We start from the raw sequence: 24,836 nt of genomic DNA on the forward strand, positions 1-24,836 counted from the left end.
GCAGAGCATGGACTCTAGGTGCGCAAGCTTCAGCAGCTGTGGCACATGGGCTTCAGTAGTTGTGGCTCGCGGGCTCTAGAGCACAGACTCAGTAGTTGTGGCACACGGGCTCAGTTGCTCCATGGCACGTGGGATCTTCTCGGACCAGGGCTCGAACCCATGTCCCCTGCATTGGCAGGCAGACTCCCAACCACTGCGCCACCAGGGAAGCCCCCAAGCACCACTTATTGAAGAGACTGTCTTTTCTCCATTGTATATCCTTGCCTCCTTTGTCATAGATTAGTTGACCATAGGTGCATGGGTTTATCTCTGGGCTTTCTATCCTGTTCCATTGATCTATATTTCTGTTTTTGTGCCAGTACTATATTGTCTTGATTACTGAAGCTTTGTGGAATAGTCTAAAGTCAGGGAGTCTGATTCCTCCAGCTCCATTTTTTCCCCTCAAGATTGCTTTGGCTATTCAGGGTCTTTTGTGTCTCCATACAAATTTTAAGGTTTTTTGTTCTAGTTCTGTAAAAAATGCCATTGGTAATTTGACAGGGATTGCATTGAATCTGTAGATTGCTTTAGGTAGTATAGTCATTTTCAAAATATTGATTCTTCCAATCCAAGAACGTGGAATATCTCTCCATCTGTTTGTGTCATCTTTGATTTCTTTCATCAGTGTCTTACAGTTTTCTGAGTACAGGTCTTTTACCTCCTTAGGTGAGTTTATTCCTAGGTATTTTATGCTTTTTGTTGCAGTGGTGAATGGGATTGTTTCCTTAATTTCTCTTTCTGATCTTTCGTTGTTAATGTATAGGAATGCAAGAGATTTCTGTGCATTAATTTTGTATCCTGCAACTTTATGAAATTCATTGATTAGCTCTAGTAGTTTTCTGGTGGCATCTTTAGGATTCTCTATGTATAGTATCATGGCATCTGCAAACAGTGACAGTTTTACTTCTTCTTTTCCAATTTGTATTCCTGTTACTTCTTTTTCTTCTCTGATTGCTGTGGCTAGGACTTCCAAAACTATGTTGAATAATAGTGGCGAGAGTGGACCTCCTTGTCTTGTTCCTGATCTGAGAGGAAATGCTTTCAGTTTTTCAACATTGAGAATGATGTTTGCTATGGGTTTATCATATATGGTCTTTATTATGTTGAGGTAGGTTCCCTCTATGCCCACTTTCTGGAGAGTTTTTATCATAAATGGGTGTTAAATTTTGACAAAAGCTTTTTCTGCATCTATTGAGATGATCATATGGTTTTTATTCATCAATTTGTTAATATGGTGTATCACATTGATTGATTTGCACATATTGAAGAATCCTTGCATCCCTGGGATAAATCCCACTTGATCATGGTGTACGATCCTTTTAATGTGTTGTTGGATTCTGTTTGCTAGTATTTTGTTGAGAATTTTTGCATCTATATTCATCAGTGATATCGGTCTGTAATTTTCTTTTTCTGTAGTATCTCTGTCTGGTTTTGGTATCAGGGTGATGGTGGCCTCATAGAATGAGTTTAGGAGTGTTCCTTCCTCTGCAATTTTTTTGAAAGATTTGAGAAGGATGGGTGTTAGCTCTTGTCTAAATGTTTGATAGAATTCACCTGTGAAGCCATCTGGTCCTGAACTTTTGTTTGTTGGAAGACTTTTAATCACAGTTTCAATTTCATTACTTGTGATTGGTCTGTTCATATTTTCTATTTCTTCTTGCTTCAGTCTTGGAAGGTTATACCTTTCTAAGAATCTGTCCATTTCTTCCAGGTTGTCCATTTTATTGGCATAGAGTTGCTTGTAGTAATCTCTTATAATCCTTTGTATTTCTGCTGTGTCAGTTGTAACTCCTCCTTTTTCATTTCTAATTTTATTGATTTGAGTCCCCTCCCTCTTTTTCTTGATGAGTCTGGCTAAAGGTTTATCAATTTTGTTTATCTTCTCAAGGAACCAGCTTTTAGTTTTATTGATGTTTGCTATTGTTTTCTTTGTTTCTATTTCATTTACTTCTGCTCTAATCTTTATGATTTCTTTCCTCCTACTAACTTTGGGTTTTCTTTGTTCTTCTTTCTCTAGTTCCTTTAGGTGTAAGGTTAGATTGTTTATTTGGGATCTTTCTAGTTTCTTGAGGTAGGATTGTATTGCTATAAACTTCCCTCTTAGAACTACTTTTGTTGCATCCCATAGGTTTTGGATCGTCGTGTTTTCATTGTCATTTGTCTCTAGGTATTTTTTGATATACCCTTTGATTTCTTCAGTGATCTCTTGGTTATTTAGTAAGGTATTGTTTAGCCTCCATGTGTTTATGTTTTCCTCTGTTTTTTCCCTGTAATTGATTTCTAATCTCATAGTGTTGTGGTCGGAAAAGATGCTTGATATGATTTCGGTTTTCTTAAGTTTACTGAAGCTTGATTTGTGACCCAAGATGTGATCTATCCTGGAGAATGTTCCATGCGCACTTGAGAAGAAAGTGTAATCTGCTGTTTTTGAATGGAATGTCCTATAAATACCAATTAAATCTATCTGGTCTATTGTGTCATTTAAAGCTTCTGTTTCCTCAGTAATTTTCTGTTTGGATGATCTGTCCATTGATGTAAGTGAGGCGTCAAAGTCCCCCACTATTATTGTGTTACTGTTGATTTCCTCTTTTATAGCTGTTAGCAGTTGCCTTATGTATCGAGGTGCTCCTATGTTGGGTGCATATATATTTATAATTGTTATATCTTCTTCTTGGTTTGATCCCTTGATCATTATGTAGTGTCCTTCCTTGTCTCTTGTAACATTCTTTATTTTAAAGTCTATTTTATCTGATATGAGTACTGCTACTCCAGCTTTCTTTTGATTTCCATTTGCATGGAATATCTTTTTCCATGCCCTCGCTTTCAGTCTGTATGTATCCCTAGGTCTGAAGAGGGTCTCTTGTAGACAGCATATATATGGGTCTTGTTTTTGTATCCATTCAACAAGCCTGTGTCTTTTGGTTGGAGCATTTAATCCATTCACGTTTAAGGTAATTATCGATATGTATGTTCCTATGACCATTTTCTTAATTGTTTTGGGTTTGTTTTTGTAGGTCCTTTTCTTCTCTTGTGTTTCCCACTTAGAGAAGTTCCTTTAGCGTTTGTTGTAGAGCTGGTTTGGTGGTGCTGAATTCTCTTAGCTTTTGCTTGTCTGTAAAGCTTTTTATTTCTCCATCGAGTCTGAATGAGATGCTTGCCAGGCACAGTAATCTTGGTTGTAGGTTCTTCCTTTTCATCACTTTAAATATGTCCTGCCACTCCCTTCTGGCTTGTAGAGTTTGTGCTGAGAAATCACCTGTTAACCTTATGGGAGTTCCCTTGTATGTTATTTGTCGCTTTTCCCTTGTCGCTTTTAATAATTTTTCTTTAATTTTTGTCAATTTGATTACTATGTGTCTCAGCCTTTTTCTCCTTGGGTTTATCCTGCCTGGGACTCTCTGCGCTTCCTGGACTTGAGTGGCTATTTCCTTTCCCATGTTAGGGACGTTTTCGACTATAATCTCTTCAAATATTTTCTCAGGTCCTTTCTCTCTCTCGTCTCCTTCTGGGACCCCTATAATGCAAATATTGTTGCATTTAATGTTGTCCCAGAGGTCTCTTAGGCTGTCTTCATTTCTTTTCATTCTTTTTTTCTTTATTCTGTTCCATGGCTGTGAATTCCACCATACTGTCTTCCAGGTCACTTATCCATTCTTCTGCCTCAGTTGTTCTGCTATTGATTCCTTCTAGTGTATTTTTCATTTCAGTTATTGTATTATTCATCTCTCTCTGTTGTTTGTTCTTTAATTCTTCTAGGTGTTTGTTCTTTAATTCTTCTAGGTCTGTGTTAAACATTTCTTGCATCTTCTCAATCTTTGCCTCCATTCTTTTTCCGAGGTCCTGGATCATCTTCACTATCATTATTCCAAATTCTTTTTCTGGAAGGTTGCCTATATCCACTTCATTTAATTGTTTTTCTGGGGTTTTATCTTGTTCCTTCATCTGGTACATAGTCTTCTGCCTTTTCATTTTGTCTATCTTTCTGTGAATGTGTTTTTCATTCCACAGCCTGCAGAATTGTAGTTCTTCTTGCTTCTGCTGTCTGCCCTCTGGTGCATGAGGCTATGCAAGCTTCCTGATGGGAGGGACTGGTGGTGGGTAGAGCTGGGTGTTGCTCTGGTGGGCGGAGCTCAGTAAATCTTTAATCCACTTGTCTGCTGATGAGTGGGGCTGGGTTCCCTCTCTGTTTGGCTTGAGGTGACCCAGCACTGGAGCCTACCTGGCTCTTTGGTGGGGCTAATGGCGGACTCTGGGAGGGCTCACACCAAGGAGTACTTCCCAGAACTTCTGCTGCCAGTGTCCTTGTCCCTGCAGTGAGCCACAGCCACCCCCCACCTCTGCAGGAGACCCTCCAACACTAGCAGGTAGGTCTGATTCACTCTCCTATGGGGTCACTGCTCCTTCTCCTGGGTCCTGATGCACACACTACTTTGGGTGTGCCCTCCAAGAGTGGAGTCTCTGTTTCCCCCAGTCCTGTCAAAGTCCTGCAGTCAAATCCCCTAGACTTCAAAGTCTGATTCTCTAGGAATTCCTCCTCCCGTTGCTGGACCCCCAGGTTGGGGAGCCTGACATGGGGCTCAGAACCTTCATTCCAGTGGGTGGACTTCTGTGATATAAGATTTCTCCAGTTTGTGAGTCACCCACCCAGCAGTTATGGGATTCGATTTTATTGTGATTGTGCCCCTCCTACCGTCTCATTGTGGCTTCTCCTATGTCTTTGTATGTGGGGTATCTTTTTTGGTGAGTTCCAGTGTCTTCCTATCAATGACTGTTCAGCAGTTAGTTGTGATTCCAGTGCTCTCACAAGAGGGAGTGAAGGCACGTCCTTCTACTCTGCCCAAGATAACTATTGATAATTTTTTCTAGTTTTTAAAAAAAATTTTTTTATTGAAGTATAGTTGATTTACAATGTTGAGTGAATTTCTGCTGTACAGCAAAGTGATTCAGTTATACATTTATATATTTTTCATATTCGTTTCCATTATGGTTTATCACGGGATACTGAATATAATTCCCTGTGCTAAACAGTAGGACCTTGTTGTTTATCCATCCTAGACATACTAGATTGCATCTGCTAATCCCGAACTCCCAATCCTTCCCTCCCCCACCTCCCCTCCCCCACCTCCCCTCCCCCTTGGCAACCACACATCTGTTCTCTTTATCTGTGAGTCTGTTTCTGTTTTGTAGATATGTTCGTTTGTGTCATATTTATTTGTTTTAAATTTATTTATTTATTTTTATTTTTGGCTGCATTGGGTCTTCGTTGCTGTGCACAGGCTTCTTTAGTTGTGGTGAGCGGGGGCTACTCTTCATTGTGGTGTGCAGGCTTCTCATTGCGGTGGCTTCTCTTGTTGCAGAGCACGGGCTCTAGGTGCACGGGCTTCAGCAGTTGTGACTCGTGGGCTCTATAGAGCGCAGGCTCAGTAGTGGTGGCGCACGGGCTTAGTTGCTCCATGGCATGTGGGATCTTCCCAGACCAGGGCTTGAACCCGTGTCCCCTGCCTTGGCAGGCGGATTCTTAACCACTGTGCCACCAGGGAAGCCCATTTGTGTCATATCTTAGATTCCACATATAAGTGATACCATATGGTATTTGTCTTTCTGACTTACTTCACTTAGTATGATAATCTCTAGGTCCATCCATGTTGCTGCAAATGGCATTGGTTCATTCTTTTTTTATGGCTGAGTAATATTCCATTGTATATAAACACCACGTCTTCTTTATCCATTGCTCTGTCAAGGGACATTTAGGTTCTTTCCATGTCTTGGCCCAGTAGTTTCTATATGTGTGTATAGTTAAGCTGTATCTGCATTTCAAAGTGTTTATTGTGTCAAACATTGATACAGTACAGGCCACTCAGTTGAGAGGAAACTTGACAGGATAGGGTGCACATGGACTGGCATCCAACAAGTGGACCTGCCCAAGTTACTACTTACTAGGGGTGTGATAACTAATTACCTAATCTGGGGACCTCCGTTTCCTCATCTGTAAAATGAGGGTAATAATAATTACCTCCTGGAGTTGTGGAGAGGATTAAATGTACAGCAGTTAGCCCAGTGCTAGAAAATGGTAAATTTGATATATGGCACTACTACAACTGTCACTAGAAGTATAAGCCTCAGTTTTAGATCATGTGCTTTGCAAAGCACAACTAGTTGTCTTTTTAATAAAGGAGCATACAAGTGACTTATTTTTCCTATAAACTATTATATACATAACAGTTAAAATCTCGGGAAATTAGATCTTTCTCTCTCCTCACTTTTAAATATTACAATATATTATTTTTTTCTTCTCTTTGAATAAGTTAGGTAACCTAAAATTTATTTCACCTTCCATGTTACTCTTTTTAACAAGTGGATATTGCTTTTTAATATTCTAAGAATTGGAGTTAAGTACCTGGTTATATCTGTGATATGTCTGTCTTATTTTACACAAGCTGTATTCCCATAAGTAAAACTCAGAAAGATGTGCTCCAATTTGAGAATTAGCTGATGCATGCAGAAGAAATTCACTCAATCAATGTATGGGCATGTTCTGATGATAGAATAACTGGCTGATTTCAGAAAGGAAAAAGATGACCTAATCCATTTTAACTGTTGATAGGAAACATCCTTACATTGTTGTCAGAGACCTGAGGGTAGAAAGTGTGTACTCCTTTTTGGAATTATAACTAAAATCATGTGACTCTGGAGGACCCACAGTATGAGAACATGCTACCAAAAAGATCACTTTGTCTTCTGGGAAGGATACTAAATAGCAGGGCATGGGGCTAGACCACAGATGTTTGGCTTAACAGTTCACAGTTGAGGATGGTAGGTAGTCTCAGAAAATTATAAAATGCCTCTGCTGAGCCAGTTACCGCTAAGATTCCACCTACGTGTGCACTACTTAAATACCTTCCTACATACTTGAGCCTTAGTGACCTGTCAGCAGAGGGTGTCTGTGACAGTTACATGAGAACGGCCTTATTTGCTTAGGATTGTGTGTGGGTGTTGAACACGGCACTTTTAGCATAAATTTATGAGGTGCAAGCTTTTAATGCAAAGATGACTCATAAGGTTTCAGAATGTGTAAATACGAAGCACAATCTAACTTATACCATCACTGGTACTCACCCACAGCAAAACTAGCCTGGGTTGATTACCAAATTGTTTGGACTACCAGGAAATTCACAAAATTTGTCACTCTTAATAGGCTGATGACAAAAATTCTCGGGTTGATTGTAACATTTGTTTGGCGCTACCATCTTAAACCAGTGTTACATGTACTTAATCTGCATTTTGCAATATTATGTACTTCCGAGATTGTGAAGAAGTCAATTCTTTTGAGAAGTTACACTGGAAAACTTAAACAGACAGCAATTGTATAATACAGTAAAAAAAATTAGAGGCAACAGCAAAAGGATCATAACTAAACATTTGATATGGATGTTGAAATAAAACTAAGATCAGCATTTTTTGTGATTCGTTTCTGATGAATCACAAAACTCGCATTTCTCTTGCAAGTTTTATGCAATTGCTACAAAAATGTCATAAAAATTTCCTTTAACTGAAGATGAACTGGTAAAGAATAGACCTTTAACCTTATTGGGAGCAATACTTGGAAGTAGATTATTTAGCTGTCAGAATAATAAAACCTTGGAAACTGTGACCAAACAGACAACCAGGAGACCCAGAATTCAATAGGATATTGTTTTAATACTTCAAAATGTTGTGGCCCTTAGTAGACAGGAAGAATATGAAAGAATGAAAATATAAAGGATCTTAACCAATTTTGTAAATGGAGTCAACCATTATTCATAGTTCCCTTAATACTGCTATCGATACTATGTATAAAATAGATAACTAATGAGAACCTACTGTATAGCACAGGGAACTCTACTCAATGCTCTGTGGTGACCTAAATGGGAAGGAAATCCAAAAAAGAGGGGATAGATGTATACATATAGCTGATTCACTTTGCTGTTCAGCAGAAACTAACACAACATTGTAAAGCAACTATAATAAAAATTTAAAAATAAATTTATGGATAGAAAAAGATTTATTTATAAGTTGAACTTAAAAAGTTAAACACAGTTAAGTTTTTGGATTCTAACTTTATCAGTTGATTGTGAACTTACAAAATAAATTTCTGATTAGCTCTGCATAAGAAATTTAAAACACCATAGAGGTGTTTTTTTCCTTTCTAAAAATATTTCGTAGGTCAGTAGAAACAAAGGCCAGAGAAGAGGTTTTAAAGCTTTAACTGCTGCATACTCAGAAAGTAAGAAAAACACTGGCATTTAGCTTTTGATCACTTCTATGTAAAATAAGAATCATAGAGTCACTAAAGAAACAGTCAACAGGAAGGATTTTTGAGATTAAACATATTTACAATAACAACAAATTTCTGGACATTGGATCATTCTTTTATTAACTTTGGAGGCCCACTTGAGAATCTCATTTATGAGAACACCCACAGATAATAACAAATAAATAAGCCTGTATTCCCTGAAACACCACCCATGCACACAGCTGGACCATAAGTTGGTTTTTAGTTAAGTAGCAGCTACCATATTTGGTCTTATGCTTCAAGCTGTTACAAACACAACACGTTTGCTCAATTCTAACTTCAGCTTTTTACTAACTGAATTCATTTCCTATAAGAGATAGACCTCCTAGTTTCATTAGGTTAATGTCTTGTTGATTTTCTTTTGAAGACTCAGTGCAGTATTAAGTGAAGTCACCGGCAAAATGGGTACTCTGTCAGTAATACTTAAAACATTTGAGTAGCCAAGTGAGCAGACCATATGTTAGGAAATTCCTTGCATGCTTATTTAGGTTTCAAGTCTTTCAATACCATCAACTATAATTGCAAAGGTACACTAGGTGCTCATAATCACCAAATCTTAAAGCTTTTACCCAAGTGGTTTTACTAATTAAGGACAGGAAAAAGCACTTGTTTCCCCCTGCCTTCTGACAGGTACAATGGGACTGTCAAAAGAATGATTATTCATGGCAAGCATTATTTTCAAGCATTCAGCTTAATAATTTTTTAAAAAGTGACCTCAAGGTAAAATGTACTACCATTATGACTTTATAAGCACACCCTACCTCTTTCTGTTAACTATTCCAGTCCTGGCTGATTTCGAGTCTCACTCACTAAATGTGCTTTCACCTGTAAAGTATCTACTACCATAATGCCTACTGAACACAGAATGCAGTTAAATGTCAGTTCCTTATTCATCCCTCTGTAACACACTGAAATTTGGATTTTATCTGAGTGGTAATAGTTCCCATTCAACTAGGTACTGGGTTCCCAAAGGGCAAAGATCATGTCTTATATTTCTTCTGTGGCCTCCACCCTCACCTGAGTGCGTGGCTCAGCACTGAAGCTCTTTATTAATCTACCAAACTCATCAATTACAATTTTGTTGCAAAGCTTCTGCTAATTCTCTACCACAGGTTAGTTGAATTTCATATAATTAGCCCTTAATACTGAGGCCAAATCACATTAACACTTTGCAAATATTAGTATATCATGAATGTTAAATCCTAATGTTCCCCCTTTTATTTATTAATTTAGTTGGTTAGACATGGTGGGTAGTTTTCAAAATGTCTTTGTAACATTCTCTTAAGTGAGAACAAAATAAACCAAATTCTCTCTCTGACAGACCAGAGTACCTGTCTGCCAAATAACTTTATAAAAATGAAGGTAGCTGACGATAGTATTTAGTCTTAAGGTATAAGCCCCTGGCCCCTAACACTCAAGCCCAGACCAAATGAGAGAGGGGAGACAGGTAGGCTAATAGTACTGTGAGGAGTGCTATGCAGAAAGCTCTATAAACAGAGATACGTGGGGCACACAAAGTCTTTATTGCCACAGGAAGCAACTGCACTCATCCCACCTCACCGACAGCTTTAATAGTCACAGAAACGCAGACTTCACGTAATAAAGTACAAAACAGACTTGGGGAGAAATGGTCCCTTGGACTATATTGGTTGTAATACTGAGGTAACCAATTGACCTTGTTCAGTGAAAATACCTCTAACACAATGAAAACAATCAACTAGTTATAACATCCAATTCATATATACAATTCAAATAAAAATATATATTATTTGCTTCAATGTATAGCAAGTTTAATACATTAGTGTTTACAAAATAAAAACTGTATTCTACTGAAATTTTTCTTGTGCTTCCCCCTTATCACTAAGCATGAAAGACCAGAAAAGTATGATACTTAAGGAAACTTATTTATGGATTTAAAGATGCAGTTTGTGCGGTCATGAAAGACAGATAAATATTAGTTGGAAGATTACCACATCTTTAAAAATTTTTGCTTATTAAAATCTACAAACTTGAACCATAGACACAATTTTAAAAAAACCCACAGAATTTCTCAAAATAGATTAGAATACAGGAAACGTTTCATGAAACTACTGAGATACTAACCAGTTCTATGGCTAATATTAAAAACTGAACAATCTATGTAAATCGTATTCATACTATTTCTACGCACAGTGAACAATACAATCACAATAATCAACCTCAAGCTAGCAACAAAGTTGCAAGGTCCATAAAAAGCTTCTTCAGGGGGCAAAACACTATGGTACAATTAAAACATTTAGGAAGGGAAAAAAGCCTTTTAATAGTATAAAAGTTGTTTACTGGTGTTTCTACTGTAAAGCTATTCTACAAATCAAAATGAAAAAGGAATTATATATGTGACAGTGATCAGAGACTACAGTGCAGACATTTCATCTAACATTTGGCTGATGAATTTTAGTATAACAGATTATAACTTAATATTTTTTACATAGTTATGACCTAGAGCAGAACCGAAAACAACACAAAAAACACATATTCCAAGTCAATACACTCTTCTCAGCAATATCTGGGTTTAGATGAATCTGGAGGAAGTAGGTAAAGCTGTCAAACATCTTCTCTTAAACCAACAGAAAAAATGTAAATTGGTAGAAGTAGTATTTGTTTTTCACTATGCATTCCAATGTGAAATTCTAGTAAGTATGCAAGTATGTTATTAACATTTAAGCACACCCTCATATATAGGCATACAACCCATTCATTAAATAGGGAGAATTAAAACAGATTTTCAAGTTAAAATGAGTTTTAAGAAAAAACTGCATTCATAAATCTGAAAAGTATACGAAAATGAAATTGTAAAATAAATAATATGTGTCAACTAAACCTCCATAGAGATATGCCTGCAAATGTGGATGCACTGATTGTCTAAACTTGTGATGGTCTGCGTGGGAAGACATTCCCCAGGGAGAGCCATCTAGCTTCTCTGACTCTGGTGTGTAGAGAATTTCTGGATATAAAACAGTACTTACTCTACTATATATTATAGCCTTTGTTAACAGTCACCATCCTTATCACATTTAGGGTTAACTTACTATGTCTTAATCTATATAACACATTCTGAAATAATAATTTTAAGTCAAGGCTTTTACACATCTGTCCACTTGTTTCTAGTTCTCTGTCCAACTAATAGCTTCCTATTTTTGTTATACCTTAAGTAGCTATTATAAAATGCAACCTGGGTCAACTAGGTAAGAGAGGTTTTTCTACTCTATTGCTCACTTTTTTGACCTTACTCCAGTATTTATTAACTATGTGCCTAACTAAGCCAGTAAAAATGGCATTTGACTACTAAGAAATGACACATTTCCTATTAAACAATATCAGTTTTATCAGATATTAAATCTACAACATTTTCCTGACTTAAATTGAGTATTTGCTTTCCATTTTTCCAAAGTCATTGCAACTTTGCCAATAACTACATCACTTAAACTTTCTTTTTTATGACTGCAAAGATTCTAAACTCTGACATACAATAATATTTACGCAAAACACACAAAGTAGACAATGAAATTTCAAGTAAGATAAACTGTATCCACACCTATTGGCCCAAAGAGGTCTCAACATCTAGATTTTACTTCTATAAATTATACAAATACATTGTACATTCTTAAATAACTAATGCTTACAATATTAATTTGTAAGCCTTTCCACATAAAATGACTTACAGAGGAATGTGGATCAGTATTTCTGTTACAGACTGTAACATTCTCTTAATTTTCTTTTGTGGCTGTAGTTTTGTCTTCCTGGTTTCCACAGATTACTGGATCAGTCCTTAAGCTTTGGCTATGAAATCTGTTTGTGCTGAATGAGGCAACATTGGTTATTAAGGCTTATTTCTATGATGGAGCATTATTCTTAAATCTGATGCCATTTCCAGAGAACAGTGGGAGAATCATAGCTATCTTGAATCTTCAGGCTCTGTTTTGATGACTTTCTTTTCTAAAGTAAAAGCTGAGTGAGGGTAGTCTTTTAAAATCCCCAGGCTCTCTGAATAAAAAGAGAAACACAAAATGTATTGATACTTTAAATCAATGGTCACAAAAAAACAAACTCAAACAAACTTATAAACAAACCCCCAAACTCCAAAGCAAGCAGTATCAACTATTCATGACTCTGCAATTCCATATACAATTTTTATGTTTACAGAGTTGAGGTTAAGAGTTTGGATTCTGGATTTATATTCCATTTCTGCCAATTACTAGCTGTATACATCTCTGGGCAAGTTACACACCTCTCTAAGCCTTAGTGTCTCCATCTATAAAATGGGGATAGTATCTATACAGGGTGATATGAGACTTAAATCATAAAATGTATGTAAAGCACACAGCATATAGAACCTACTGATTTTTATTTAATGCTTGGTCCAAAGTGATACATAAAATATATAAAATAAAACTGGTCACTCGTATGCAACGAAGTTACTAAAATATTTACTATCAATGAAGACATGAGGCAGAAAAAAAACTTCCATGTTTAAACATGAACTATTTTTAAAAGTTTCTCTAGCCATGAAACCTTAAGGTGGGAGAAACAGGGATAAAAGAATGAAGATTCTATTTTCTTAAGGACTCATTCCTCCGAGTTACATGAATAATTATTTCAACCTCAAACAAATACTACAGAATGACAATAAAATGTAATATTTACATGAAGTACTAATACTGGGGGATACACACACACACACACCCCCACACACTTTAAAAAGGATTCTAGAAAAGTAACCAACATTAATAGCTTATCTGAAATTAGGCAGTTCACCTTATGAATTTCCCTCTCTATACAGAAATTCAGCATAAGAAAAGGAATAAAAATAGTAGCTACCATTTACTGAGTTCCTATCAGCCAGGCAATTCATATAGGCTATCTTACTTAATCCTCATAACTATTCTATGAAGCAGAAATTATTTCTCTTTTACAGATGAAACAACTGACCTCAAGTAACTCCTAAAGTTACTTTAACTCAAAGATTGGATGATATCAGATTCTTTCAAATGGTGTTGGTGTCTAATACTTTAAGTCTGTATAACTCACTTTACTTGGATAAAAACATGAAAACACCAAACTATAATAAGGAACAGCTTATCCTTTTACGGAGTTCAGTTTACTTCTGAAATACAAATATCATCCCCCAAATGCAGCTGCATGAAAAGTTTAGATTTTGGTACACAAGGTTTTCTTAGCAGGACAGCAAACATACAGTCCACCAATTTCATATTATGAAAGGCTGGAAAAGGGAATTACATACCTGAAACCAGCCATTTATCATCTGGTTCAGAATTGTGTATAAAGTCACCATTCATGTAATAGCTAATCAAAATGATCTCAATCTTCAAGAGCTTTTCCCTGTCAGTCCTTTGGAATATCATGTTCTCAAAAAGACTGGCTATTAATATGGCAATCTATTATTTCCAAGGGGAGAAAACGGACTACTAACATTATTAGTAATGACCCTTTTTTAAGGAGGGGGACAGTGGAAGTTAGGAGATTAGAATAGAAAGATGTTTTATTCAAATATTACTCCCTCTAATCACATCCCACATTCTCACCTGATGAGTGGGACTTCGCCTCACTGGGGTAATGTCTACTCAGCTCCCCATCCACCACAAAATGATGGAGTCGTCTGTTCTGTAAATTAGGCATTCGGAGGTTCAAAGGTCTTTCGCCTATGAAAAGAAAAGAAAGCAGTATGAGTAATTAAAGACACATCATGGTTTTTCTTAAAAATAAGTTTTCACAAGTCGTCTGAACACTCCTTAGGAAATAAGTAAGGAAAGTCAACAGGCACTGAAGAATTTAAATAGCTGGAGAAATTTCTAAAATAATAGTTTAGGAGGAAAATGGCAACTCATACTAGTCTCAAGATTTACCATTCTGCCAGGACATTTTGAAGAGCTAATCACAAACTAAACAAAAGACTGAGCTTTCCAATATGCACTCCAACTCTGGCAGATAATGCATCACCTCTGTAGGGCATTTTCTTACTAGTGCAACCATTTTACCAAGGCAGGTCATTAACCACATAACAACAAATACTACAGAGACAGAGATGGCTTCAAGCCAATTGCCCATTACTAGAACAACAACAACAACAAAACCTATGGCAAATCCACGAAAAAATGTAATTAGAACAGATATGGTAAAAAAGGTTTCATATGCCAAATCATACTCTATCATAAACCTAAGTCCATCATACTTGGGAAATTGTTGCCCTACACTGGATTATCCTGGGGTCACAAATTAGAGGCATCAAATCTTTCATTAATGCCTTTGCATCTTAACTCCAGTCTTTTTTTTTAAAAAAATAACTAATTAATTAATTTATTTTTGACTGTGTTGGGTCTTCATTGCTGCGCACAGGCTTTCTCTGGTTGCGGCGAGCGGGGGCTACTCTTCATTGCAGTGCGCGGGCTTCTCGTGGTGGCTTTTCTTGTTGCAGAGCACGGGCTCCAGGCGCAAGGGCCTCAGTAGTTGTGGCTCACAGGCTCTAGAGCACAGGCTTAGCAGTTGTGGCGCATGGGCTTAGTTGCTCCACGGCATGTGGGATCTCCCCAGACCAGGGCTCGAACCCGTGTCCCCCGCACTGGCAGGCTGATTCTTAACCACTGTGCCACCAGGGAAGTCCCTTAACTCCAGTCTTAACTGTCAAGGATGACTGGAGAAGTTAAACAAGACTTCCACTAAAAAGTTTCTGTAATATTTTAAAAAGGAAGAACATTCTTTGCCAGTACTCTGATCTGCTGATGTGTAATGTTTTACTCTATAGTTGAAGAATGCTGGTTAAGATGGTATTCTTACTTAGAAAGAAATCTTATTTTTTTGACTACAGTAACCACTCTCTGAAAAAAGTATAATAATACATTAAAAAAAAAGTCCTACAAAATTGTTTTTCTTCAAACACTATCACTATTTGAAACTAGAGGATCTATTTCTATACCTATATGCTATACATCTCCCTCCACTCAAGTGCAAGCTCCAAGGGAGCAGGGACTTTATCTTATTCACTGCTGCATTTTCAGTGCCTAGAAGTGTGCCTGGCACATAGGAGATACTAAAAAAATATCTGTTGAATGAGTGAATGACAATGACTTGGGATTTTCTTCACATGTGGATACAAAAAAAATGAAATAATTTTTAAAATGGTAAAAATGCTCATGAATCAAAACTTTCTACACCTGAGTTTAAGAGAACAATTTCCAAAGTATACACCACACAAAATATTTTCCTAGGGACTACAGGCCAATGTGAAGCCTGAAAGAAGACAAAATTTCTACAAGTCTCTCCATTCTTATACTGTCTCTTCAAATCTCTGTACTCTGTCATAGTACTTTAGAAGCAGTCACCACATTCTCTTAGGAACCAAATGTTATAAATTTCAGACAAATCTGTTTATGAAGTCTAAAAAAATCCAAAGTTTTAATCTTTTAAAAAATGATAAACATCTCCCATGGAATCCATTTCTTCAGGAAAAATGATCTGTACTGTTTACATCTCCCATTCCCATCCACCCTCTACAAAATACATGTCAATCACATGTGCCAGCTATTGTTTAGGGATAATAAGGTTAAAAAAAAACTCTACAAGTTATATTTGCAGGAAGAATTCTTTCCTTTTTAGAAAAAGGGACAATTTAAAAATTAATTTTGATAGAGAACCTATAAAATAATCTCCATAAAATATCAAGTTTAAAAAATCAGCAATTTTTTGTTTCCCTTTGAAGTACACAGAGTAGCTGGCTCTAAAGGTGTGGGTCACTCGAAAGATGTACCTTGTCCATCAGCATTATCAGAAGTCAAGCCATTAGGGCTGTGCTCTTCTGAGCTTTGCCTGTAAAGTCCTGCACACAGTCTTCTTTCAGCATGCTGCAGTCTGTCATAGCCAGCTTGGGTGCAAAGGAACTCCATCTGCTTTGCCATCACCTTTTCAGGCTGCTAGTAAGTAAAGTGAAAATAAAGTAACTAAAACATTCTAGATTATTTAATGGTTTAAAGATGCCAATTTCAGACTGCAGCAAATATATTTAGTAGTCATTAAAATTAGTTCATACTTCATGTGGTATACACGTTCCATAAATATGCACTGATGTCTATATCATCATGTTAAAACACAGAATGTTAGATTTTGTACAAAAGGAAAAAAGCTTTCTGCTCAATCCTATAAAGAGAATTCCATTCTAGCTCAAAAGCAAAATAACCTTAGCTTTGTTTTCTAAGATACCGAGTCCTTTTAAAGATTTTTTTAAAAAAGGAACCTCAGAGCAACAGCAACATCTGTTATAAACTGCTTCTAAAACACAGGGCAAAGTCTTGGCATTTTTATTTTAGGATCTGCCAGTACACAAACTCTGATATGATGACAGTATATTTGGGGGAGAAAAGGTGTAAAACGGCTGTCTAGAAGAACAAGACAAACACACCTCCCTCTAAAATTAAGCAATGCAAATTATGCAGAAAAATATCAGTGCCGACGAGGATCTTCACCTTCATCGTGGAATGAAACAAGTATTTTCCAACCCATCATAAAAAGACATGTTTTAAAGTACACAGTTAGTTGGCTGACATATAAACTTATCTCTGCATGTGTTCTCTAAGTCCCTTCTCTATGCACTGCTCTAAATTACCTATGTGTGATAATACCTATGATAGTCAAAGCAGTGATATTCTTCCAAGGAGGTAATAGTCAAAATACACAGATAGGGATCACTGCCATGCTATATAGAAGAGCAGTACAAGGCATCTACTATATAAAACTATATATATGTTACAAACAATCCTGATTCACAGTAGTAAAAATCAATAGGTGAAATATATTAACTCACAGAATAGATAAAAGCTTATACTATTATTCTGAATCAAATAAACGAATGGATAAAGAAGATATGGCACATATATACAATGGAATATTACTCAGCCATAAAAAGAAATGAAATTGAGTTATTTGTAGTGAGGTGGATGGACCTAGAGTCTGTCATACAGAGTGAAGTAAGTCAGAAAGAGAAAAACAAATACCGTATGCTAACACATATATACGGAATCTAAAAAAAAAAAAAAAGGTTCTGAAGAACCTAGGGGCGGGACAGGAATAAAGATGCAGACGTAGAGAATGGACTTGAGGACACGGGGAGGGGGAAGGGTAAGCTGGGATGAAGTGAGAGAGTGGCATGGACATATATACACTACCAAATGTAAAATAGCTAGCTCGTGGGAAGCAGCCACATAGCACAGGGAGGTCAGCTTGGTGCTTTGTGACCACCTAGAGGGGTGGGATAGGGAGGGGGGGAGGGAGACGCAAGAGGGAGGGGATATGGGGATGTATGTATACGTATAGCTGATTCACTTTGTTACACAGCAGAAACTAACACACCATTGTAAAGCAATTATACTCCAATAAAGATGTTAAAAATAAATAAATAAATGAGATCAAAAGGAACCATTAACTTCAATTCATTTAAATTTGTTACTAATTAATTAATAAAATTTCAATAAGATTTCTGAGGGGGAAATGTATTTTTCATCCTCTTAACATGAAAACACAAAACTTGGCACTACTAAATCTGACCAAAAGCAGTCACTAGTGAGAAGATCAACAGGAATAAAACTTACAGTACTTTCTAAAAGGCAAAAATGACTTTTTAAAATGTTAATTTCTGTGTACACGATTAAATAACTTAGCAGCAAAAGCACCTGAAGCTACATATTAATTTTTCATTATACAGGAATTGAAATGATTCAACAATAGCTACAATGTTGACTATTAATATTTTATTGAGAACTAGAACTATTTTATCTCAGAGTTGTATTACACACATAATCAACATGGCTGTTTTCCTGGTATCAAGTTGCTTCTTTCTTAAGTAGAGAATCTGTATTAATTCCTACAAAACTTCAAAGAATAAATAAGTAGCAGATGTCGGGTTCTGCTCACAAAGCAAACTAAACCTAGTTGATACTGCTATCTTACTGATACAGCTGTGGATCAGATGACATTGTAAAAACAACCAGAAATAAATTCAGTCTTTGGATGAAACTGAATTTAAAACTGAAGCTAGTCGAAGCAGCCATTTGTTTTTTAACCTACAGATGCTGTTATGAAATAGTAACTGGTGGTTGACGTTACCTGTGAACTAAGAGCAGCGAGTTCCTCACTCTTAGCTTTAGCCTGCTGGAAGAGTGTCTGCACGGAGTCCTGGAAATCTGGAAACCCATCCTGTGGGTCAAAGAATATGTCCTTTTTACTTTAAAATAACCATATTATCAAAAACTCAGAAAATGAAGTAAAGAAATCCACCGTAATCCTATTACCTGAATAATCATGATTAAGATTTTAATGCACAATACTTCATTTCAGTCTCTCAAGGTACAATTACCTTATTTCTACAGTTGTAACCTCAATAAAAACATAAATGAAAAAGATTAAAAAGTTTATACATCCACAGTGTTTTACACTGGAACATAGATTTTATGATCATTGATAATAATGATTATATAACATTTCATCTGGTGGTTTGACAATTTAATCACTATCTTCATATTGGACATTTAGATTATTTGCCTTATTTTTGGTTTTATGAAAAGCACTGCAAAAATATTTTCATGGAGACAGCATTTTCCATAGTTTAGATGATCTAATACAATAGGTTCCCAGAAGTAGAATTAGTGCAAAGGGATGAACATTTTTATGTCCTTTACATATGTTACTCAAGGGCCTTCATTGCTTTATTGTATCATAAGCAATATATGACAGTTTTCCTTGCCAGTACTGGGTGTTGTTTTCTTAATTGTTGCCAATATATACCTTTGTTTTGATAATCAAAAAAATTTTTAATTTTGTATACTATAGTTGTATACACTTATATTTTACTTTGTGATTTCTTCTATTACTATACAATTCAAATAGACATTCTCCTTTAGAGATTTGAGAAGTACTCAAATCTACCCTCTAGTTTTCTAAAGCTTTATTTTATTGTTTCTTTTGTTTTTTAAATTTAACTCTCTATCCCATCTGGAATTTATTTTGTTATATGTAATGTGGTAAAAGTCCAAAGTAAATTCCCAACCTGAATTTCTGCAGAATTCTTCCATGCTGACTTGTGATTTCTCCTTTACCAGTTCAAAGGACAGGCGACAGGGCTTTTGAATTAGAAAGACCTGCACTTGTGTTCCGATTCCACCACCACTTACTAGCTACATGACACTGGATGAGTAACTTAACCTTTCTGAACTTTAGTTCCTTCATATGAATAATAAGGATAAGAGAACCTATCTATTAGGGTTGTTGTGAGCTAAAGTAAATGAGATATTGCCTTTAGCATACAATAACTGCTGAGTATCAGTATGTATTCTTATATATTCTTATTTATATGTATTCTTATATTAAATAGTATATTCTTATATTAAACATAAGTATATTCTAAGTATATTCTTATATTAAGTAGAGTGTACTTGGGGCACTGTACTCCTGCACAACACTTCAACTTAAATTATTTCCATTTTATACCAGACACACACACACACACACATATATGCAAATCCGTTCACTAATTTTATTAAGTCTCTTTTTGGCCTGTTTAGTGCTCCACATGAAATTTATAACTACAAACATCATGATAGCGTGGTTTTACTAACTTTACTGAAAACTACTCAAGGAACCCTCAAAGACATTGTCATTAACCTCCAAAACATTTCTCTCCTTGTTTGATAAAGCTGTATATTTGTAGCAAAGGGTGAATAATGAAAAACTGAAGTTGTTATATAATAACAGAGCAGAAAAAGTTGTAATAATAACAAAATATGTACCTTATGTGAAAAATGAAACACTGGTTCAAAGATTTTCCCCACTGGGGTCTTTTCAAAAAAGTATTTCTCCACTGCAAATCTCATGTTTTCAAATACTTCATCTACCAAAATTCATTTCCTAAGTAATAATTAACTTCCCATTTTTTAAAATTCAAAGACATGAAATAAAATAATTAGAATCAAGAGCAAATAAATTTAACATCTTGAAATAGTCTTATGTAGCTCCATGGTGGGTTATACAATCAGCCTTTTAAAATTATTAAAAATAGCCACCTTTCTAGGCCCCTACAAGACCAAGGACCCCAGGCTTAGAGGAATGTATAGAATATAATCATTAACTGAGCTAGAATGAATTTTATACAAGTGTATACACTTGAAATCTAAATGAAAAGTGCACTTTTCTTAGTCATTCCATTTTTCTCCTAAGAATTTACTTAGGCCTAAAAATCCAGCTTTATCTTTAACAAACTCTCCTTTAATTTAAGTTCTAAAGTTCAGTGAGGTAAGCTAGTAGGAGATTTAGAAAACAACATCAATAAGAGCAGCTATCATTTTTCAGGTGCCTACAATGAACCAGTTCCTGAATATGTTCTGTAATTTACTTATATTGTCTCATTTAATCCTCACACAAACAACCCTGGGTTTCCCTCATTTTACAGCTACAGAGATTAGCTTCAAAGCCTATGCTAAAATCACAAAATCCTTGAGTTGCCACCTTTATGAGACTCACAACAGTAAATAGAGGCATTTCTTTTATTTCCTTTACTTTAGAAGACAGATCCAAAAAAATATTGCTGTGATTTATGTCAAGGAGTGTTCTGCCTGTGTTTTCTTCTAGGAATTTTATAGTATCCGGTCTTACATTTAGGTCTTTAATCCATTTTGAGCTTATTGATGTATATGGTGTTAGAGAATGTTCTGATTTCATTCTTTTACATGTAGTTGTCCAGTTTTCCCAGCACCACTTACTGAAGAGACTGTCTTTTCTCCACTGTATAGTCTTGCCTCCTTTCTCGTAGATTAATTGGCCATAACTGTGTGGGTTTATTTCTGGGCTCTCTATCCTATTCCATTGATCTATGTGTCTATTTTTGTGCCAATACCATACTGTTTTGATTACTGTAGCTTTGTAGTATAGAACTACCATATGACCCAGCACTTCCACTCCTGCTTATATATTGGAAAGAAACAAAAACACTAATTCGAAAGGATACATGCACCCCAATGTTCATAGCAGCATTATTTACAATTGCCAAGATATAGAAGCAACCTAAGTGTCTACCAACAGAAGAATGGATAAAGAAGATGTGGTATATATGTACAATGGAATATTACTCAGCCATAAAAAAGAATGAAATTTTGCCATTTGCAGCAACATGGATGGATGTGGAGAGCATTATGCTAAGTAAGTCAGACAGAGAAAGACAAATACTGTGTATCACTTATATGTGGAATCTAAGAAAATATAACAAACTAGTGAATATAACAAAAAAGAAGCAGATTCATAGATACAGAGAACAAACTAGTGGTTACCAGTTGGTGGGGGCATAATATAGGGGTGGGGAGTAAAGGTACAAACTCTTGGGTGTAAGACAGACTCAAGGATGTATTGTAAAACACGGGGATACAGCCAGTATTTTATAATAACTCTAAATGGAAAGCAACCTTTAAAAACTATAAAAAATAATTTTTTAAATAGATTTAAAAAAATTCTTTAAGAAAATTTTTAAAACTGGGGATAACCACAGTACCCAGCTAACTTCAGAACAATTTTAAAGAAGCAAAAAATTCTTGAAAAACACTCAGCATAATGCTTGGCATGCAGAAATTAACCCAATAAATGTTTGTTACTGATACTTATTAAGTTAACCCAAAAAGCCACCAGATTTAATCAAAGTAAAACAATAGCATGCTGTAAGTGATATTACTATATCTCTGTGATACAGGGGGAATAAGATAAATTTTAGAAATATTTACATAGTATAGCTATCTTAGAGAATGAGCTAGGCATTTAACACTAAAACCACCAAGAGAATATTGACTATATTGGTGGGGAACTATTTTAGTGAAAAAACAATGGAAATCTAGAAACACTTGTTTATTCACTCAATCTTGTTTGCCTAACAGGTTCTATCGTCTGAACTCAGTGATGCCCTCCTGACAAATACAGTGTAGAAAGGGAAATGGACAAAGAGATCCAGAGCACAGGGGAGTCACTGTGTCAGGGAAGGCTTCCCAGAGGGCATGATGTCTTGGCTGAGACTTGAAAGAAAAGAGATCTCTAGGGAAAGAGAGCAGCTTTATATAAAGGCCTAGAGGCAAAAAGAACAAGATACCCTTGAGAAACTGGAAAATACTTAATACAGTAATATAGGTAACACAGGGAATACACTAAGAGGGAGTGGTCTGAGAAGCTGGAAACCCAGGGCCAAATTCTATGAGGCCTTGTAAGTCATGTTAAGAATTTTAGATTTTATCCTAAAGGCATACAGAAGTCCTTGAAGATCTAGGGAAAAGACTAATCAGATCTGCATTACAAAACCCAATCAGAATGAGATGGGGATAATGTACTGGGGGAGGGGGGTCCAGGATGGTGGTTAGAGGGCTGTAGTGAAGACAGAGACTAGTGGCCTAGTCCCACACAATGGCAGATGCAACAGAGAAATACATGAATTCCTGAGCTATGGCTTTGGCAACTGGGAGTTTGGTGATAACATTCACTAGAATCAGAAACTCAAGACCAGGAGGTTTGAGGAGAGAGCAGAAAGTTGATGAATTTCGTTGGGGACATATTGAGTCTGATCTGCTGCTGGTGAGACCTCTGGTAGGCAGATGCACTGACTGTGGAACCTGGGGTAAGGTCAGGGCTGGAGAACCAGATTGGAGAGTTCCAGCCCATCAGGCCCTGAGTGGAGTGAGCCCAGGCCAGAACCCCCAGGAGCTCGAATATGTCAATACTATCTTTGATGGAGTCTGCAGAAGGAGAAAGGAGTGATCTAATCTTCTCATGTTAGGAACCAGAAGTGTAGTCTCAGGCAAGAAAGTTAACCTCATTATTTCCAGTGTTCCCAGTTTTTAAACGGAGATTAAAACATAGCTTAACTGCCCAATGGAGATTTGTGGGGATTAAATAAAGTAATGCAAATAATAAAGCTTGAAAAAGTATACATTGCTATACAAATATATGGTGGCATAATTATCAGGATTATTAACCATGAGAATACTGAAAAGCCGGAAGGGGGAACTTCAAGCTCTACATGCAAACGTTTTTAGAAAATGGACACTGCTCCATCATTAATAAAGAGAAATACAAGCAGCAATAAGAAACAAATAACAATAAATAACACAGATCAGCGGTCTCTCTGCAACTGGGTACATTACTCATTCTGATTTTCTCTCAATCTTTGACAGTTCATCGTGGATGGAAAGACTACTGGGCTGAGTAGCTATCACTTCATGACATACAAAGGAGGTTTGTACTCCAAAATATATGACTTAGAAATAAAAGTGAGAACATTCCCGAGAAAACGGTCTCTTTCACATTATGTTTGCTGCAGGACTCTTTTTATACGTCTCTGAAGCTTTTTTCCCAGGAACCAGCTGTACCATGCTATGAGCAATTTATCTTCTTGTCATATTCTTGGCTGCTGCCGTTAATCACAGTGTTCCCTTACGAGACTCTGAGTCTAAGCACTGAGAAAATAAAAGATACAGGGTGGGATGCTGTTCATGACCTAATTACTCTCATCGCATTGGTCTCCACCCCCATTCCTCCTCATCCTTTCCACCAAATACTAGCAAGTTGCTTTAAAACCACTGCTTAGCTATCTTTAAAACAACTTGTTCCAACAGATGTTCTCGGCCTCACACGTGCATTTTCCCTTTCTCTACTCACACTTTCTATATGAATAGCAGACTGTAATGCTTCTGTTTTTCTGATCCAGAGGGGAAGAGTCTACATCAAATTAGACCAGCTTTCTTTTCAACAAGCTCAGTAACAGCGTAGGTGGGTATTCTGACCCTCTTCCCTCCCCCTTCCTCACTCTGCCACCCCCAACCCACTGGAACTGCTAGCAGATGTTTCCTCTAAGTCCTTCTTTTTCAAGCCCTGATTCTCTGACTTTCTGGTCTCTATTAACAAACTTCATTTCTTTCATCCAGTTATCTCTGATTGCTTTGCACTCCCAGCCCACACAGGATGAAGAATGCTGTCACCTCTCATCTCTGCCTAGTCTCCAGCAATTTCAGTGAACGAAGAAAACTGACAGACAAGATATGAACAGTAACCGTCCATTTAGTCAGCTACCATCACCAGGGCTGAGACTGGTTGTTTTACACATCCTTCCTCTCTTCTAATACTTATTATACTGGAGGCAATGACAGGGTTTGTTCATAGGAGATGTTCTTGATGAAAAAGAAAAGATATCAACTGAATCCACTTATAACTAATTTTAAAAAAACTGAGAGGAAGACAAGAGAGCCAGGGACTTTGGCTCTTGATTTTTCATCTCCTTTAACTGGTAGTCAAGCCATCTTAAATATGTTCTGTCACAGGTAGAGTATAAATAAATCAAACTAATTTTTCTTGATTTACTGTTTATCTTCCCAACACACTGTTTTTCTTCATTGTAAAAAAT

At 36.5% G+C, this 24,836-nt stretch overlaps 1 protein-coding gene across 2 annotated transcripts in view; it reads right to left on the reverse strand.

Annotated features, from left to right (window-relative positions):
• Nucleotides 1-9,871: 9,871 nt before the first annotated feature.
• The window catches only part of NAB1 (NGFI-A binding protein 1), a 43,557-nt gene continuing 28,592 nt past the window's right edge, over nucleotides 9,872-24,836 (reverse strand). The window contains exons 5-8 of one of the 2 annotated variants that reach the window (XM_068544772.1): nucleotides 18,521-18,610; nucleotides 16,173-16,332; nucleotides 13,954-14,070; nucleotides 9,872-12,394 (exon numbers count right to left, since the gene is read on the reverse strand). In XM_068544772.1, coding sequence (XP_068400873.1) covers nucleotides 12,306-12,394; nucleotides 13,954-14,070; nucleotides 16,173-16,332; nucleotides 18,521-18,610 — 456 coding nt within the window. In that variant the 3' untranslated portion in view covers nucleotides 9,872-12,305. Of the gene's footprint in view, nucleotides 12,395-13,953; nucleotides 14,071-16,172; nucleotides 16,336-18,520; nucleotides 18,611-24,836 lie in introns of both variants that reach the window. The other variant, XM_068544771.1, reaches the window with a different exon arrangement.

This window comes from Eschrichtius robustus, chromosome 5, assembly GCF_028021215.1.
Source record: "Eschrichtius robustus isolate mEscRob2 chromosome 5, mEscRob2.pri, whole genome shotgun sequence".
NCBI classification, from domain to species: Eukaryota; Metazoa; Chordata; class Mammalia; order Artiodactyla; family Eschrichtiidae; genus Eschrichtius; species Eschrichtius robustus.